The following is a 19,571-nucleotide window of genomic DNA, read 5'->3' as shown; positions in this document are numbered from 1 at the left end:
GAATCGCCAGTCTATGTTTGATACAGGATACAGGATGCTTGGGGCTGGTGCACGGGGATGATCCAGAGAGATGATATGGGGTGGGGGTGGGGGGTTCAGGATTGGGAACTCATGTATACCCATGGCAGATTCATGTCAATGTATGGCAAAACCAATACAGTATTGTAAAGTAAAATAAAGTAAAAATAAAAATTAAAAAAAAAATAAAATAAAATCTAATAAAAATAAAAAATAAAAAAATAAAAAGTATGATATAAATGAATATGAAATTAAAATTTTTGGAATGGAGCTATCATATTGTTCAAGAAAAGTGATCTCTGAAATATCTGATTCACATCCCAAAAGTACATTGATAAACATAACTTTTATTCTTGCAAAAGTGTATGACTCCATGATATCTGCAAAGTTATCTCAATTTTTAGATGATTTAAGAGCTTATGTTTCAATTTGACAAAGCTTATTCCACAGTTTAAATTTTGGAAACTGTATATGGTTATTTTCAATCACAATATACTATTTTGCTTCCACTCCCTCAGAGCTTTTTTTTTTTTTTTTTCAGGTAGTTTCACTTATGATACTGGCTCTTATTACAAAAACCAAACACAATCTGTCATAGTAATAATGTTTTATCTTGAATTTGAATGGGAAGAAAGGGTAATATTTCTTTCCTACCAATTAGTTTACATCAGTCTTTAAATTTAGAGTCTTTCCATAAAACAGATTATGATGAGAGATGGGGAAAGAAAGTTCTTGTGGACTTGATTTTCAGGTAAGGAAAGCAAAAAGGATACACTCAGTCATTGATGATAATCTCAGTTTATTTTGTGTGTGTGTGTGTGTGTGTGTGTGTGTATACACACACCTAAGGAAGGCCTTCGAATCATCTTATTTTAGAGATAAAAGCAATTTTAGAGACATCTAATCCAGTCCTCTCATTTTACAAATTATTAAAAGGAGCCTCAAAGAAGTCAAGTGACTTCAGAAAATCATAGTTATTGGCAAAGCTGAAAATAGAGACTAGGCCTTCAGTGCTTTTTATACATTCCTTGGTGTTAACTAGTGGAAAGATATATAAAAATTCAGAATAGAAAAGCAGTTCACAAATAAGAGTTATTCACCAAAAGTCTGGCATCCCCAAAGTAAGGCCAAATTACCTTGTTGATGGTTTGCCCAAGAACTTTCATCCTTTCTCCTCCAGCTTTTTAACTGACCTGGTACCATTCTAAATTCATTCTTTCCAGTCTGAGCTTTTGCTTTTTCTCCTGAACCCCAGGCTAAACTGGAATTAATAGCCACTGTTGGATTAGACCTTTGAACATAGGGAGGGTTGTTTTATAAGCCATAAACCATACTGATTTCCCTTGAACCTAAAACATGTGCAAGTCTCTCATCTGCAATTAAAGTACTTCCTTGACTTTGTATTTTCTTCTGATAAATGTTCCCTCTCCTAAGGGTTAGAACCAAGCCTTTCCAAGAATGGTTTCATAAGAAATGAATGAAATGTGTGGCTGTTGTTGGGTTTTAATTTAAATGAAGCAACTTGTTTAGATCTTAGTCAGTTGGGAAAACTGAATATAGATTAAGTGGCTGATAATATTAAGTAACCATTTAATTTTATTAAATAGGACAATGTTATGTTTAAAATGTTTTTATAATTAAAGACTTATAAAGAAGTATTCACAAGGATAGGAATTCCAGAGTGGCAAAATGAGGAATTTGGGAAATGTTTTCTCATGAAGGCAATAAAAATACTTGAAAGTCCAGGACTGATGGCTTCACTGGTGAATTCTACCAAACTGAAGGAATAATTAAGACCAATCCTTCTCAAACTCTTCTAAAAAACAAGAGAGGAGAGAATGCATCCAAACTCATTTTACAAGGCCAGAATTACTCTAATACCAAAACCAGAGAAAGACACTACAAGAAAAGAAGATTGCAGGCTGAAATCCCTGATGAATGTACATGTGAAAACCCCCCACAAAATGTTAGTAAGCCAAATTCAACAATAAATTAAAAGAATCAACACTGGAATGATGCTAAAGCTGAAACTCCAGTACTTTGGCCACTTCATGCAAAGAGTTGACTCGTTGGAAAAGACTGATGATGGGAGGGATTGGGGGCAGGAGGAAAAGGGGACAACAGAGGATTAGATGGCTGGATGGCATCACTGACTCAATGGACGTGAGTCTGAGTGAACTCTGGGAGTTGGTGATGGACAGGAAAGCCTGGCATGCTGCGATTCATGGGGTTGCAAAGAGTTGGACACGACTGAGCGACTGGAGTGAACTGATATGCCACCCACTGCTGAAATTCATGTATGTACAGAGATTATAATCCTAGGTTTTTGAGAAATTGAAAATTAGAAAGTTCACTCTCATCACAAGAAAAACTTCAAAGAACATAAGGAATTTACTTTTCATTATATATCTGTTCTCTATTTTGCATATATTTTCCATTTGAAATTGTATACATGAAAGTTAGCTTCATTTATTAGCCTAAGAGCACATATTTAGTTTCCTCCTCTATGCCTGTTCCTAAAATAGGAAATCCAGAAAAGTCCTTTTTGCCTACAAATACAAAGATTTTAAGCTGAGAGTGTATGAGATGGGGTTAAGTAAAATCGAGAAATGAATAAGTGCCTAATGAACATCAAATGCCTTTCCTTTAGTTCTCTTTGAAGGTTTATGCTACATAATTTTGAGGAGAAACTCCGTGTGTGTGTGTGTGTGTGTGTGTGTGTGTGTGTGTGTGTGTGTGTGTATTAGCAGATAAAGGGCTCCAAAATGAACTTAATCTAGAATAAGGAATACTTTTTCTCTACAGATGTCCTGACCTATTTATCTCATGTGTACCTAATTCAGAATGCTTCCTTTCCTCCTTCACTCTGAATAGCGTTAAAATCCACAGTAGCTTTGATCTCATAATTACATAGATCTTCAGTGGTTTGGGTTCATTTGAAACTGTATACACTTCATAAAGACACTCAAATATCTCTTGTCATGTAATTAAACAATAAAAATAGAGATATATAGGCTGGTAATTAAAATTCTGCTTCCACTTCCTATTTTATTAAATATTTCTCAGTGAGAAGATTCATACTGAAAAAAGACTTATTTAACTTTGACTGTCTTGGTGATATTACTTTAAAAAATGATGGCATCAAGTCATGGAAAAACAATTTGTGAAATGTATTTTTGGAATTTAGTGTTATGCGATCAGCTTTCCTTGTCTATATTTTAGTGCAGAAGAATTAGAGTGCAAAGATTTTAGATTTCTCTTATCTTGGAACATGAAACAAATTTCAGCACTTGCAGAGTATATAAATTTGAGTAAGGAGGAAAAGAAACAAGTCAATTTTAATTAGTCCAAGAACCTAGATACTACACAGTTCAAGCACTGTGTTAGGAATACAGAGATATAAATGAGAATGATTTAGATTCATTGTTGTAAGATATTCTGTTTAGCACATGAAAGACAGCATTCAAGATTGAAGTACTGCCCTTTGAGATAAAGTCTAAGTAGGCTATTCTTATTCATCTCATAATGTTTAAGAGTGAGGATTTTGGATATTCAGTCCATTCATTCTAAGCAAATTTTTTTTCCTGTTTCCTTAGATGGCAACAAGAGATAAAATGTCTTCTGAGTTGTTAAAATAATATGTAATTAATGAGTAGGTTTTTCACCCAAGGTCTCTTGAAAGCACATGTGAAATATAACCCTGTTGTATGAAATATTGATTCTTTTCATCTCCCTATCATTCACATCAGGGCTTCCCTCATGGCTCAGCAGTAAAGAATCTGCCTGCAATGAGAGAGACCTGGGTTCAATCCCTAGGTTGGGAAGATCCCCTGGAGGAGGGCATGGCAACCACTCCACTACTCTTACCTGGAGAGTCCCATGGACAAAGGAGCCTGGCAGGCTACAGTCCATAGGGTTGCACAGAGTTGGACATGACGAAGCAACTAAACAACAAACAACAATAATCATTCACAAAGGCACTGTCTTTCTACTTCTGTAATGACAATTTCAGACTCCAAATAAATTATTCAAAGTGACATCTGTAGAAATTTAATTATACAATCTGAAAACATAAAAGAAAACACAGAAAATACCTAGTGCAACTTCCTACTCAAAACAGAAATTCCTTATATAACATCCAGTGATGTGGTGGTTCCTCTCTTTGAAAGATAGAGCTTTTCGTTAAAGAACATTTTAATGAACCCTAATCTGCTTCTTTCTGTATCTTTTATCATTTATTTTGGTTTTGCCTTTTGGAGCCATGAAAATCCTTCAACTATTTGAAAATATATTATGCCCCTCCCCCACACCCCCTTAATTCTATGTTCTAGTCTCATGGCAACAAAGGCATTGAAACCTGGATCTTTAAACTGTGTCTGAAGGAGATGTTAATAGAATCTAATATGTACTGAAAAGAAATTATTTTGAGCAAAACTATGGATCTAAAAGAGTATCTATCACCCAAGATATTGTATAGTACTGGTATGTGTAATAAGAACTGTGAACTATTATCATTGTAGGTCTTGGAGAAATTACTGCTGAGTATAAAAAGGATTGTTTTCTTAGTTGTGGAACTCTGTATCTCTAAAGCTTTATCAAGATAGGAAACAAGAATCAGCATTTGTTTTTTCAGGAAGATATACTAAGTTTCACATTTCCAGGGATGAGTGGTAAAAATATCAGTCTGAGTAGCAGGGGGAGGTGCATGTGTGCTTAGTTGTGTTTGACTCTTTGTGACCCCATAGACTGTAGCCCACCAGGCTCCTCTGTCCATGGGATTTTCCAGGCAAGAACACTGGAGTAGGTTGCCATTTCCAACTCCAGGGATGGAACCCATGTCTCATGGGTATCCTGCATCGGCAGGCAGATTCTTTACCACTGAGCCACATGGGAAGTCCCAGAATGGGGCCATTAATGTCATTGATCTAAGTAAGAATGAATATGATGAGCCTCTCATGGTCCTAAAATCAGGTAAATTGTGTGTTTTCATTTCCTTATCTGTAAAATGGGGAAAATGTAAAATTCTACCTACATGTTGGTGTGGGAATTAAACAAGGTAATAGACACAGAATTAGTGCTGAAGGAGATCACAGCACACCACCCCCAAATATACATTTTTGGCATAAGGATTATTTTGAGCTGAGGCAAATGAGAAATAGCCAATACAGGAAAAGCTCTTCCCCTTCCCCTTTCTGCTTAAAGTCAGGGTATAAATTTCCCTTTGTGAAGGTGTTTGCCTCCCAATCTATACCAGGAAGAGGAGGATGACTCAGCCTCTGGAGACACACAGGTATCCCCCAGATTACACAAGATTGAGGCTTCATAACAAACCTTTTTAACATAACCCTTATCTTCCATTAGCTTCCTACATATAGTTACCTTTCCACATTTACCACAGTTAGAAGCCTAAACTGCTTTTCCTTTGTCTTGTCACTTCTCCATAATTTATTGCTCTTTGTTAAAATATTTACAGCCCCAGGTTTAACTGCTTCTTTGGGTTTTCACTTATTTTCTATTAAGGACTCAGTATGCATAAGTAATAAACCTTTTTTCTCCTGTTAAACTGTCTTTCTCCTATTAACTGTCTCCTGTTAAACTATCCTTTGCCAATTTAATTTGCAGGGCCCCAGACAAGATTTCCTTCCTATACAGTGCTCAGTTAAAGTTAGCTATATAATTATTGTTGTCATTATCTCTATCATTATTGAACCAAGTTAAAAGGCTCTTGGATTACATACACTGGCTTAGGGTAAAGAGTCTTGGAAATAAGTGCTAAAAATATAACTTTTTAGGAATTGACACATTATAAGATGATAGAAAGAAAACCCCTGAAAGTTTCCATGAAAAAAATGAGATTTTCCAAAGTCAAAAAATACCTATACCAGGAATTATGTTTGAGATTAGCCAAATAGAAGTAAAAGATAAAGTGAAGTGAAAATTTAGAATGTCAGAAATGGACTCTCCACCAGGAAACCCAAACCTAACTTGAGAAGATAGACAAGAGTTTCCTCTTAATGTTGAAAATGTAGGGGGCTTTTTCTCGAGTTGACAATAGAACATTGGGAGTACTTAAACTCTTGGTGCTTTGATTTTCCTACCTGTTAAATGTAGATAGTAAATGTATAGCACTTAGAATAGGGCTCAACACTGAGTGAGCACTCAGTGCTGCCTATCTGCCTGTGGTGAAATGACCTTTGGAAGTAGAACTGGAATGTTAAGCAAGATTACATCATGAATTTGTTGGAGAATTGAAGATGTAATTAATCTGGAGAAGTTGCTCTAAGGAGGAAAAAAGAGAGAGGAAGTACAAAGAATTATAGCAAGGTATAAAGAATAACAACCAGGACCTCTGGATCGTGTTCTTTAATATGTGTCACTGTAATTTTCTATAAATATACTGAGTGCCACTCTTCCCTTCTAAACTTGTAATTGAAATGTACTTGGTAAAGAAAATTCTCCCCATCCCCAGGATCAAGAGCCATAGTGAAATGACTAAGTACATTGGGAAAGGGAATATTGGGAGTAGACTTTTGTAAGTAAAGATTCACAGGTGTAAATGTGTGGGGCTGGGAAATCCAAAGTATCTAACCTCATGAACTGATTTGCAGGAGGGAAAGAAGCCTTCATTTATTCATTACAAAAATACCAGATATAGGGATAAGTGCTAGACTACAAGACTGATAATGTCACTGCTTAGCCTTTCAGGAGGTATTTTATGTAAATGCCTGAGGACAGAAATTAAGGTCTCAGCACATATACTTTAGACCAGCCCTATAGAATGTGTAAATTCTGAGGAGACTACATTAAGTAGAAAAGAAAAAAAATAAGTAGAGTTGTTTTACAGAGGGATTTTGTGAAGAGGGCAAGGACAAGCATTGCTTTTTCAATGTTTAGATAACAAAGCATGCTCCATATTCCTAATTTTCCCGAGGAATACTAAATAAAATAGAGACAGAAGCAAAGGCAGCACCGTCTTGAGGTATCTTGAGGGTTTGTAGGTTTGGCTGTACCAGGTGATAGTACTCAAGACAGGTGAAGCAGCGTTCTCATGGAAGGCACTGGTGATGAAATGGCAGAGCATCAGCAGAGACCACAATGCCTGGTGGGAGATTGTGGATTCCCAACAGACATGGCGGTACTCAGCAGATGCCCAGCATATGATGATGGATACTCAGTGGCAGGTGATGATGTCCAGTGAGGGATGGATGGTGAGCAGATACAGTGAGTAGTGGCAGGTGAGGGTAAATACAAACATGCTTGATGAAAGCCCAGAACAATTGCAGCAGTAAATAATGAACATTGACTTTATTCATGATCACATGTGAGATAACTCCTAGGGACTTCTAGAGGTATTTGGAGGGAAGGTGTGTATCTTTCTAGGAGATTCAAGTAACTTTGTTAGCACATGGGGAAAACAAGCCAGTGAATTTAGGGTATTGATACCAAGGTTGTTTCTTTTGTGCCCACAAGCTCTGAGGCCTGTCACAAACTTAAATGCTTTTAGGGACCAGGCAAGTTTATAATCAGTGAGTCAGCAGCTAGGTGTAAGAAAATCAGAAGAGGGAAAAACACAGCAAAGTTGGAAGCCATACACAATTGAATAAAAAATGTTTAATTTACAAAGTTTAAAAATCATTGGTTAGGTAAGAAACCAGGTATACAAATTTTGGAGATGTGTTATATATTTGAGAAGATGATCTTCTACTACTTGTTAACCAGTTCAAAGAAATCAGGAAGATTCTATTTATCACATATTTACTTCCATTAACTATAGCTTTTCTAGAATGTTTAGGGTAAAGACTTTTTCACTTAACATCTTTAGAGCTAAAGCACATAACTTAAAAATTATATTTTAATGTTATAAATACAATGCTGTGAATATTATAGTTGTATCAATACTGATAATATTTTAGCTTTAACTATTAACAAATATTAATTAGTGATAATGTTAACACTAATAATATATTATATATTAATATATTTTATTGAGGGATTCTCTAATATTGGGCCAACATAGTGTTACTGGAATTAATTACAGTTGTTCATAGTATACTGTTTTTAATGTGGCATTGGATTCTGTTTGCCAATTGTTTATAAAGAATTTGTCTTAACTGTTAGTCTGTAATATTCTGTCTTTGTACTGTCTTTATTTGGTTTATATGTTAAACCTATGCATGCTTCATATAAGAATTATAAGGGTTTTTTTTTGTTCAACTGTCTTAAACAATTTATGGAACATTACAACAACTACCCAGTCTTTGAAGGTTTTATGGAAATCCCTTGTGAAACTATCTTGATCTGATGATTTTTGTGTGTGATGCATGCATGCTTAAGTTGTTTCAGTCATGTCTGACTCTTTGTGATTCCATGGACTGTAGCCTGCCAGGCTCCTCTGTCCATGGGATTCTCCAGGCAAGAATACTGGAGTGGCTTGTCATCCCCTCCTCCAGGGGATCTTCCCAACCCAGGGACTGAACCCACATCTCTGGTGTCTCCTGCATTGGCAAGCGGGTTCTTTATCTCTAGTGCCACCTGGAAAGTCCGCTTTAGGTCCTTGATAACTTTAATTCTACTGAAATTGTTCTGTTGCTTTTTATATCTAATGAGGTCAATTTTTCTAACCTGATTTACTCCAGGAAATTACCTGTTTTTTTTTTTTAAATGAGCTCACATGATTTGCAAATAAACCTACAAAGTAATCTAATGATTTAAAAATTTATTTTGCTTCAATGGTTATTTTCCATGTTATTTCTTATTTTGAATATTTATATTTCCTCCTTTTTCCTTGTTTAAGTTACCTAGTATTTTTATTTTAAAAGTTGCTTTTTAAAAAAACAGGATTTTGACTTACGAATTAGATATATTGTTTTTCTATCCTCTAATTTCTACTTTTATCTTTAGTTATTTTCTTTGTGCTTTCTTTTGGGTTACTTTGCAGTTTTTCTTTCAAGGTTGCTTTCTAGAAATTTAATTCATTTGTATACTTTCGTTTTTACTTATAAATGTGATTAGATATGAATTTTCCTTTGATCACTGCTTTAAGTATATTCTATAGATTTTAATATGCAGTTTATGCTGTCAAATTTCTAAAGAAATTTTTAATTTCAATTTGCATTTGTCTTTTTAACCAACAGTTGTTTAGAATTTGTTATAACTCAAGATCAGATGGTCTTTAAACCTTTGTTGTTAATAGTTCTAGTGTTAACTGTGTTTTTAATCAGAAAGTAATTTTTTGTAATAGTTCTACTTTTCTAATATTTTCTTTGTTGCCTAATCGATAATTTTTGTGAGCATTCCATGTGCACTTGTGAAGAAGGTGTACTTTCTATGATAAGGATATAAAGTTTAACATATATCTGTAAGATCTACATGTCCATTTCTTTTTGTTCTGAGTATGATATATTAAAGTCCCCCATTAGTAGAATGTATCCATAAATGTAGACTTCCCTGGTGGCTTAGTGGTAAAGAATTGCCTGCAATGCAAGAGATGGGGGTTGGATTCCTGGAGAAGCAAATGCCAACCTATTTCAGTACTCTTGCCTGGGAAATTCCATAGACAGAGGAGCCTGGTGGGCTACAGTCCATGGGGTTGCAAAAGAGTCGGACATGACTTAGCAACTAAACAACAACAATCCACAAATGTATTCTTCCATTTTCTTTAGTTTTTCCTTTAAAAAATAGCATTGCTGTATTTTTAGGGTCATACATATTCCTAACCACTAAATATTAGTTGTTAATTGCAGCTTTTTTTTAAATCATAAATAAGCATCCTTTTTTGGGGAAAAAAAGGATCATGAATTTAAACTATTACTGTTTTTTATTTTTTCTAGTTGAAATTCACTTTGTCAGATATCAAAATCACAATTTCTGTTTCCTTAGTATTTCTATTTGCTTAGCATACCTGTGCTCACTCATCCCTTTATTTAAACCATTATGATTCACTGGGTTTTGAGTTCTCTTATAAAGTGAGTATAATTAGGTTTTTCTTTGTATGCCAAAATGAAATCTTTTCTTTTTAATGGTAAGTTAGGTTCTTACACATGTATTGCTCTTACTGTTGGGTTTGTTTTCAACTCTGTTTTATTATACAATGGTATAATGTTAAAAACATTGCCTTATTTTCCTTGGTTTCTTCCTCTGCTTTTTTTTTTTTTCCTTTACTTTTCTGTTAATTGCATTTCTTTTAGTTTTAGATAGGTTTGTCTCTTTGTTCTAGTTGTTAACTTTATGTCATGTTTTATTTATATCCTGTTTAATACTCTTAGCCCCCTGTTTTCTTCTAAAATCTGGTACTTTCTGGTTTGCCATTTTTTTAGGGGGTATGATTTCATATCCATCTTTTCTTTAGAGAAAAATGAATGAAGTTATTCTTTCTTCTTCCCCTTTATCTTTCTCTTTTCTCAATTTTTAGTTGCATTGCTTCTAATTTGTTAGTGTATATAACAAATAATATATATCATATAACATATGACAGTATTCTTATGCCCTTATACCACCTTTATTTTTGTCCTTGCTCTAAAATTAAATATATTAAATGATTGTGATCCATCATTTTGAGGAAAATTTCTCAATCATCTCTTTGTTAGATGAATCTCATTCAATATTCAGTTTCTTAAGAGGGACTTAAAGTTTCAGAATTCCCTGAGTTAAAAAAATAAATAAGCTTTTTATAGCTTTGATGGCCAAGTTGTCTGGATACAAAATCTTTGTTTCAAACTTTATTTAGGTATTTTTCTATGTTTAAATTTAAGGTATAATTATATCCAGTAAAATTTACCCTTTTAAAACTGCATACTAGAATATATAGTTTTTCAAACTTTTAGAAATATATATATATAATAAAACCACCACAACCAAGATGTAGAACAGTTCCATAGAACCAAAGCAAATGCTGCTTTAGAACCAGCATCCCACCTTCAGACCCTGTGAACTGATGATCTGTTTTCTGTCTTTATAAATTTGCTTTTGAAAGAATATCACATAAGTGGTTGACTTTCAATAAAATATTGTCTCACTGTTGCTTTGCCTTTTTTTTTTTTTTGATTATGAGGCCAGTCTAATTCTCTTGCTTTGGTAAATTATTTCTTATTTTTGTTTGAAGATTTTTCTTTATATTTAAAACTCAATGTCTCAGATACATCTCAGAGTTGACTGCTCCAGGTCAAATTATTGGTACTGGCTTGGTGCTATCAAAATGTATATTTAGATTCTCTTATTTCTAGAGAACTTTCCTAGATTATAGTCTTAAATATTAATTCTGTAATTCTGTTCCTTTTTTTTTCTTTTTCATCTTCAGGGATTCTCATTATATATGCATTTGATTTTTTCTTTTTTTTCTGGTCTTCCATCTTAAACATTTTCTTTCTGACTTCTTCTTTCTTCATCTCATTTTCATTCTTTTTGTTGTTTCCCTATTTGTCTTTAGTGTTTCTTATTACATTTTCATGTTAATCTACTCTTTAGGTTCTATTAGTATAATGTTTATTTCCAATATTATTTTATCCTTTTCCCCTAATTTATTGTCCTGGGTTCAAGCAACTTTTGCTTTCTGTTGACTGATGTTTTAAATCCATTTTTTTTCTCAGTTTTTAGTTTTCTACTTCAAGGTTTTATATATATATATATATCTTTCAATATTTGAGAAAATTTAGTTTCTCTTGAAGTATTTTGTTATAGCTTTCTTTTTTTGATAGTTATTTGTGGTAATTTTCATCAAATGGCTTTTTAAAAAATTCTTGTGTTCTGCTTTATTTTTATTGTAGCTTGGTATAGATGAAGATTATTTGCATATTTGAATTTGCTTGAACATGGGTAGCAGTCTGTGGGCAGTTTCCAAGGTCCAAGCTCAAGAGCACCCACTTTTCTTTATGTTAACAAACTGATTTCTTTATTGGAGCACTTTTGGGGTACAGTGGACGGCAGTGGGGGGAAGGTTGAAGGAACCTTACAGGTTGAATTTTTTTTTTTGGTCTTTTAAGATGATAAAATTTCCCCTCTAGTTTCTTTTTCCCTTCACTGTGCATTTTTTTCAAAAGTTACCTCTCCCTTTTAACCCTTTCCAACCTCCAAAGAGTTCCTTCCTTGACACTGCTTTATTGAGTTCTGTGCATACTTCCAAGTCACTTCCCTGAAGGATGAGCTAGCTTCCAGAGAAGTTTTTCAGAATGTTCATACTTGTGGTAAACTTTCTTTCTTGTGATGAGTTGAGATCAATCTTAGGCCTCCTACTAGCTTTTCTCCTCTCTTTCTCTCTCATTTAGTATTTATTGGACTGGCCTTCCTCTTCACAACAGCACATGGTAGGAACCTAAGAGAGAGCTATTGTGAGCTCCTATTTATTTTCTGCTTACAGATAATTTGGAATTTGGATGTTTTCCAAATTTGGGGTTGACATTGTGTAGTTTGTTTTTGTTGTTATTTATTGCTTGGGGGAGGGATGGCGATGGATGTGTTAGATTTGGATTTCAGCTGATGCTATATTTTGATCACCCATATATTTTTAAGGGAGAAACTGACAAAATAAAACAGACACCAGAAAACAAAGCATGTCTTCTAAAGTACATTCATTCCAGTGACCTTTTCTTACATAATTTGGAGCTACAGTGTGGTAAAATGTTCATAGAGAAGGTAAAATGCTTATATTTTGAAATTAATGCATCATGAAAGCTCAGTAACTATAAGAAAGTATATTTCCTGAGAATATTGTTTATAAAATGCCTATTGAGATAACCTATTACCACTGTGTATTTAGAACAGGATAATTAATTTTTAAGTTCCATGAAAGATTACTTTCGAGATGCAGTAATCTTTTAGAATTTGAGAACTAGATCCATTTCCAGTATTAGACCTTCCAGTCTAATTCCATTATACTCTCCAGGGAACAGGGAGTCTATTTCATTCCCTTGTGAGATGAGTATATCTGCAATGATATTCAAACTGGGTTCTCCAACTTCCTAGCAAAGATACTTAGCAGTTTAGTATAGGTGGTTTTGATTGTTCTTTATAAATATTACATACAAACAAAAGTTAGTGTTAAAATGAATAGGGCAAAGATATAGCAGAAAATCAAAAGAAAAATAAAATCTCTCTAAAATCCTACATCAAAACTTTCAAATGCTTGAATTTTTATTGTGATAATGTGACCTTGTACTTATATAATTAGTTGTTAATTTTTTATTCCTGTCTCCTTGTAAAAAATATGAATTATAGTCTCTAGGAAGAAGAAGAATAGCTGTTATTGAGTGCTTATTATGAGGTAAGCACTTAGTTTGTCAACTTTTAAGATTACTTAAAATTTGTTTTAAGATGATAAGCTTCTTTCATCTTCCTTTTATACAAGATGATACTAGGTATGTGTTATGCCCAGAACATAGGGGTCGGTGTGTGTTTCACTGTCAGATTCTGTACATTGGAAGGCAAATGTCATTGTTTAGAAATGACACTAAGCAATAGAGTATCTATATATGATTTTAATATAACACACTTGTTTTGCTTTTTGAATACTGATTTGCTACTGATTTATTTAAATATGATATGTCCAATTTTTCTGGCACACAATTTCCTTAATTTTCCAAATGATATGAATAGGATAGTTAACTTTCTGTTTACTATAATACCTGACAGAAATTTATGACATGACCTGAGATGGAAAAACTAATAAAATGGTACTTACCATAAAGGATTGCAAGCAGAGACAGTGGCATGACAAGTAGTCCCACTAGCATATCAGCAATGGCTAGGGACATTAAGAAGTAATTGGTGGCATTGTGCAGTTTCTTTTCCAAGCTTACTGCCATGATAACGAGGATGTTGCCACCTATTGTCAAGATTATTATTATGACAATTGAAAGTGCTGGCCAGTTTTGTACCCCGTCTGGGAATTTGAAGCGTCCACCATCGGAGGTATTGAAAATGTCAGTTACTATGGCTGCTACTGGGCTCACAGATATATCACATTGCCAAACCAATAGGCCAATCAGGTGCACACTGAAAATTAAGAGAAAAAAAAATCAGGTACATATTATATTGCTTGTACCTAATAAATTACTTATATAAAACAACTCTTTTTCCTTTAACAATCATTATTATCACATCACTGTTTTTACTCTCTTAATTAAATTTCAGTATTTCTTATTTCTATCCTTTTATTGAGTGTTTAATATGAGTCAGGCTCTGAGAAAGGAATCTCATTTCATCTTATACAACATCCTCATGAGGTCAGTACTGACTATTATGTATATGGAGAGACTGAGGTTCAGAGAAGTTAAGTAACTGTCTCAAGGAAATACAGCCAGTAAGTAGCAGGGGCAGGGTCTGTACTCAGGTCTCACTGATACAAAGCCTGTGTGTTACTTTTACTCTATATAATCAATCTGAAACCACAGTATTATTTGACTTGCTGAGTGACTTTATGCTGGCTTGTGGTATCTTTAATAGTTGTCCTATACATTTTCCCTCCCTATCTGACGCTCTCCCCATTTCTGTCCTGTGTTTTCTGGGTCCTGTTCTAGGCTAGAAGATGATTTGTGGTGATAATTAATTCCTATGGGTTTGATGCTTTCCTATGCTGGAAACGAAATTTCTTAAAGTCATTTAAAATGTACACTTCTCATGATGGTACTTATGTAGACTTTTACTAATAAGGATTTCAGGCCAAGTGGCAGACTAATGCAAGAGACACAGATGTGGTTTTGTTTTGTACACTCCAAATTAATTTCCCCTAATGGTGACATAAGATTTATTCAGTCTACATACATCAATGTAAGTCCCAAAAGTGTTTAATAAAACTAACATTAATTTTCCTTAACAAAATAGACAAAGACAAGCATATTCAATATTTCCTGCTTTAAAGCAAGAATTATTATCTGCTAATGACTCTTATGTGTATTCTGTGTTCAGTAATAGTTATTTAATGAATATTAAGCAACAAGTACACTATATGTACTAGCTGTTAAACCATGATATTTATAGAGAAGAAAATTTCCTCTATTGGTACAACATGTGCTAAAAATTTTTCTATGTAAGAAAATTGCATGGGGTGATGGAACATATAACGTTACAAAATCCAGAGTCTATGAGTTCTCCATGTAAATGTTTTTATTTCATTATCTCATTCACTTGTTCTTTGAACTAAAACTATTATTTCTATACAGGGAAAATATATGTGTGGTTTGGCTATTGCTTATTATCAATCACCAGAGAAATTTGAAGTAGTTAACACTAGATGATTATGATGATCATAATTGTATCCATAATATATACACACACACTACACTTTCTGAACCATCAAAACCGAACACTGAACCTGAAAACTTATTGGCATTATTTAACCTTAAATAAAATATTATAATAATTTTCTACCATATTTAAAAATTATTTCCCTTAATATCTTATAAATATACTTTCCATAGTTTAAGATAATGAAGAAATGATGAACATATTTTGACTTTCTCATTCTACAGGGGATGAAAACTAGTACTTCAGACATTTAGCTTAGAACTACTTTCTCATTATTGAAATCTACCTGATATCCTAAGCATCATGTTTACATAGTAATTTTTTTCAAATAATGAGAGATACTCATTCAATTTAATTTTTTCAAATGATGGATGTATTTTTCCTGGGACATAAAAATAAGCTAAAATAATATGTGATTCAAAAAATTTATAGCATAATTAATCTGATTAAGGTATATAGAAATTATTGAAATAAAGACCCAAATAAATAGAAGCAAGGTATTTGCTTTCAGCTTTGATAATTCTGTCACAGTATTTGCTGCGTTTGGCATGTGACCAATGTCCTGGCTATATTATCTTAATGATTTTTTTGACCAGTCACTTAACCTTTCAGAACATCTATTTCCTCATCTCTAAAACAAGGATGATCTTTATGACATTATTTTTGTGAAAATTAAATGATAATGTGAAGTCTCAAAATAATACCTTTGCCTTAATAGGCCCTCAGTAAATGTTGGAACAAACATTCTTTCTGCCTTCAAAGTGAAAAAAAAAAGTATTTTGTGGTAGCTATACCCTAACTCAGTGTACTTCAAAATTTGTCAAAAATTTAAGTCCTAGTTTTATTTTAAGAAGATATTTATGCAGAACTGGGTTCAGATAGTCATTTTAAATCGAAAGTCTTTTCTGGCCTAACTGATGAAAAACATGTTCTCCTGAAATTAAAAAAAAAAAGAATCTAGTTTCTATTAGTAGATGACCATTTCAGGTAGTCCCATAAGACTTTCTGCTCAAAATAATATGCTACATCCTCAACTGGCAGTTGCAGAACCACAAGTATATTTATTCTTATGCCTATAGAATATGGTCCTAACAGGATATGCAGTGCAACTTCAAATTTTCTAAGTAAATTGTGAAAACATCTAAGTACTTCCATATTTCTGTAGCAATGGTAAAATAATGTAAAATAAAAGTGTATACAACAAAAGTATATGAAAACAACATTCAGTTATGAATTTTAAAATTTGAGTATCTTAGAACTTTGGGATAGAAAAATATTCAAAACATTTGGCCTACCTCTATTGGTCAAATATATTTTTATTTTTTATTAAAGAGTCCATGAGACAAATATTAAATTATTGAGGAAGTTTATAGAATCTAAATATATCTTCTGTGAATTATTAAATAAATTAATATTATTGGGAATAATCCTGACAAGTTTTTACCTAGTTTCAATTCAATTTAATAAATTCACTTTGAGCATTACTTATGAGCAAATTTTTATGATTTTTACTGCAGTAAATCCTATTTTCTATAGTATTGCAATCAAGAATTAGCTGTATTCTAATTAAACCTAATTTCTAACATTTACATGCTTAATGAAAAACATACAGTCCTTTTACAAAAGAGGAGTGATTTGGGTCTTGTTTCTAAAGCTCACATTAATTGCTATTAAGCCCACAGAATTCTCATAAAGTATGTACACAAAAATCACAGTGTCTGTCCAAACAATTCAAATAATGTATTCATTGCTACTAAATATTTAATGAAAATATAATCTCACATTCTTAATAGATAAACAATGATAATTTGATTTAAATGTCTGAGTACATTTTAAATCTACTGAGTTTTTGCATGGCATATGACGATGGGCATTAATAGCAGAGATGAATGGGCCCTTATTTCTCTTGCATGGTGCTCGGTAGTGTCTGCCTCTTTTTGACCTTCTGGTTCGTAGCCTGCCATGCTTCTCTCTCCTTGAGATTTCCCAGGCAAATATAGTGGAGTGGGTTGCCATTTCCTTCTCCAGGGAACTTCCTCACCCAGGGATTGAACCTACATCTCTGGCATCTCCTGCATTGGCAGGCAGATTCTTTACTATTGAGACACAAATTCTTTAATTTCATACCAGAATAATTTGGTGCCTCTTAAGGTATCCCTAGGGCTTCCCTGGTAGCGCAGCTGGTAAAGAATCTGCCTGTAATGCAGCAGACCCTGGTTGGATACCTGGGTTGGGAAGATCCCCTGGAAGAGGACATGCCAACCCACTCCAGTATTCTTGCCTGGAAAGTCCCCATGGACAGAGGAGCCTGGCGGGCTACAGTCCATGGAATCACAGAGTCGGAGACGACTGAGCGACTAAGCACACAATATATCCCTGTATTTTGGTATGTGGAACAATGGCTATATACGAAGTTGACACATCTACATGGAGTGGGAACATTGGTCCTTTCATTTTCCCACCCCTGGCTCTTCTTTCCCCTTCTTTATCACTGTCCTTCACTTTCCTTCTCCTGTCTGCTCTAGTTTACTTGGAATCACAAATCTTTGAGACTGTCGTCACTGCAATGTTCAGTGGCATCCAAGATGGACTATAATGCACACATTGTAGGGAATCCAACATTGATGTACTTTGTTTTTACCTTGCTCTATAAACTTTTTCCTTAGTGAGCACTTTTGTAGAAATCATAGAGGAGATGGTGTAGGAGTAAGGCGATTCAAGGCCTCTCAGTTGAACTGATCAGGGTTTACAGAGCCCTGGATCTTTTTTGCCATGCCCCCATTCCTCAAAGTATAGGTTTAGAAGAAAACAATCCAACTTTTTACTAAGTTAAAAAGAAGATATACCTGGATTAGATCACATTTAGTATGCTCAGTACTTGAATTCGATTTCTTCCTTATCTCTTTTATGTTATTCTATTGATTTTAACTATTGGTTCATTGTCTCAAGGTTTCTGAGAATGGTATTACTTTTCTCTGTCCAGCTACATTCTTCAAATGCTACTCCCTGACTTTCGACCCATTCTTTTGAAACCTCAACTTTCTTCATAAAACCAGAGACTTATAAAAATGCTTTATTCTCTTGGCTGTTTAGTTCATCTAGCAAGGAAAGAACTTTTTCTCATTTCTACATTTTAGCCATAGAGAAAGCAACCACAGCATCAGGATTAATTTTACTTGTTTGAACATATGAGTGGTTGTGTTTAATAGGAGTTCAAATTATTGTTTTTCCCCATTTACTGTTTTTGAATAGAAAACACCAATGTTAGTCTATTGGTATGCAAGTCATTTATGCATGTTGAGGGAAATATAGCTGAATAATCATATAACAACCTGTTTAACATTTTTGAGCAAACCACTCTGAAAAGTTAGTTTTCAAAAATAATAGGTAATAACATCCTTACAGGAATGAGTGCACTGCTTTCCTCAGGTTCACCATGATTGCTTCAGTCTTAAGCAACCAAGTTTAAAATTGAGATGAAGAAATTTAACAGACTGGATTCATTATGCCATCCTTTCTGGGGAGAGAAAAAAAGAAAAAGAGAATTACTAAAAGTTTAAATAACTTGCATAACATTTAATTAAATAAAATATACTTATTAAGTGATAAAAAACAATCAATACTAAATTTAGCAAACAAATATTGTCATATAAGTGATAAAAAAAAAGCAAAGAGAATATATTTTTCATTTATTTACCAATATACAACCATTATAATTTTTCTAAAATTTCTTATATACACTTTCTTTATATGGAACTTCTACTAAATCTCACCCTGTTGGAGTACAAATTAGTGTTTTGAAGAATAAATTAAGAATATTGTCTTTTTCATTTGCAAACCATTGGGAGAAAGTTTGTGATCTAATAATTAAGTAGCATGTATAAAGTAAAAAGGTTTCGTCTTATAGAAACATGAAAAACTAAAACAAATTTTAAGCCTCTTTATAAAACGAACCTATTTTATACAATGTTTCTAACATTTTTCCTTCAGTGAAGCAATCTGTGTTTTCATAGAAAGCTTTTTTTATACATTTGTGTTAACCAACAATATTATCCAAGAGTGGCAACAGGTTTATACAAAAAAAAAAAAAAAAAAGAATTGATTAAATTAACTATAGTAAATATAGCAACCACTCTATGTACCAACTAGTTGGTATCCAACAGATAGTATGCTGCAGTCAGGGCACATGGAATAATTTTGAAACTTGCAAACAAAAGGGCAATTGTACTAGGTGATTGAAACAAAAAATTTTAGTTTCATTTATTAAGAACTGACAATCATCTTCAAAGGAATTAGGAAGAAAACATGACAACTCT

General features: G+C 33.5%; 1 protein-coding gene across 1 annotated transcript in view; it reads right to left on the bottom strand.

Annotated features, from left to right (window-relative positions):
* The window catches only part of HTR2C (5-hydroxytryptamine receptor 2C), a 141,446-nt gene extending 122,694 nt beyond the window's left edge, over positions 1-18,752 (bottom strand). The window contains exons 1-2 of the mRNA XM_040265115.1: positions 18,659-18,752; positions 13,691-14,004 (exon numbers count right to left, since the gene is read on the bottom strand). Coding sequence (XP_040121049.1) covers positions 13,691-14,004; positions 18,659-18,693 — 349 coding nt within the window. The 5' untranslated portion in view covers positions 18,694-18,752. The remainder of the gene's footprint in view (positions 1-13,690; positions 14,005-18,658) is intronic.
* Between the last annotated feature and the right edge of the window lie 819 nt (positions 18,753-19,571).

This window comes from Oryx dammah, unplaced genomic scaffold (genome assembly GCF_014754425.2).
Source record: "Oryx dammah isolate SB20612 unplaced genomic scaffold, SCBI_Odam_1.1 HiC_scaffold_23, whole genome shotgun sequence".
NCBI lineage: Eukaryota > Metazoa > Chordata > Mammalia > Artiodactyla > Bovidae > Oryx > Oryx dammah.
This window is presented reverse-complemented; position numbering and strand designations above follow the sequence as displayed.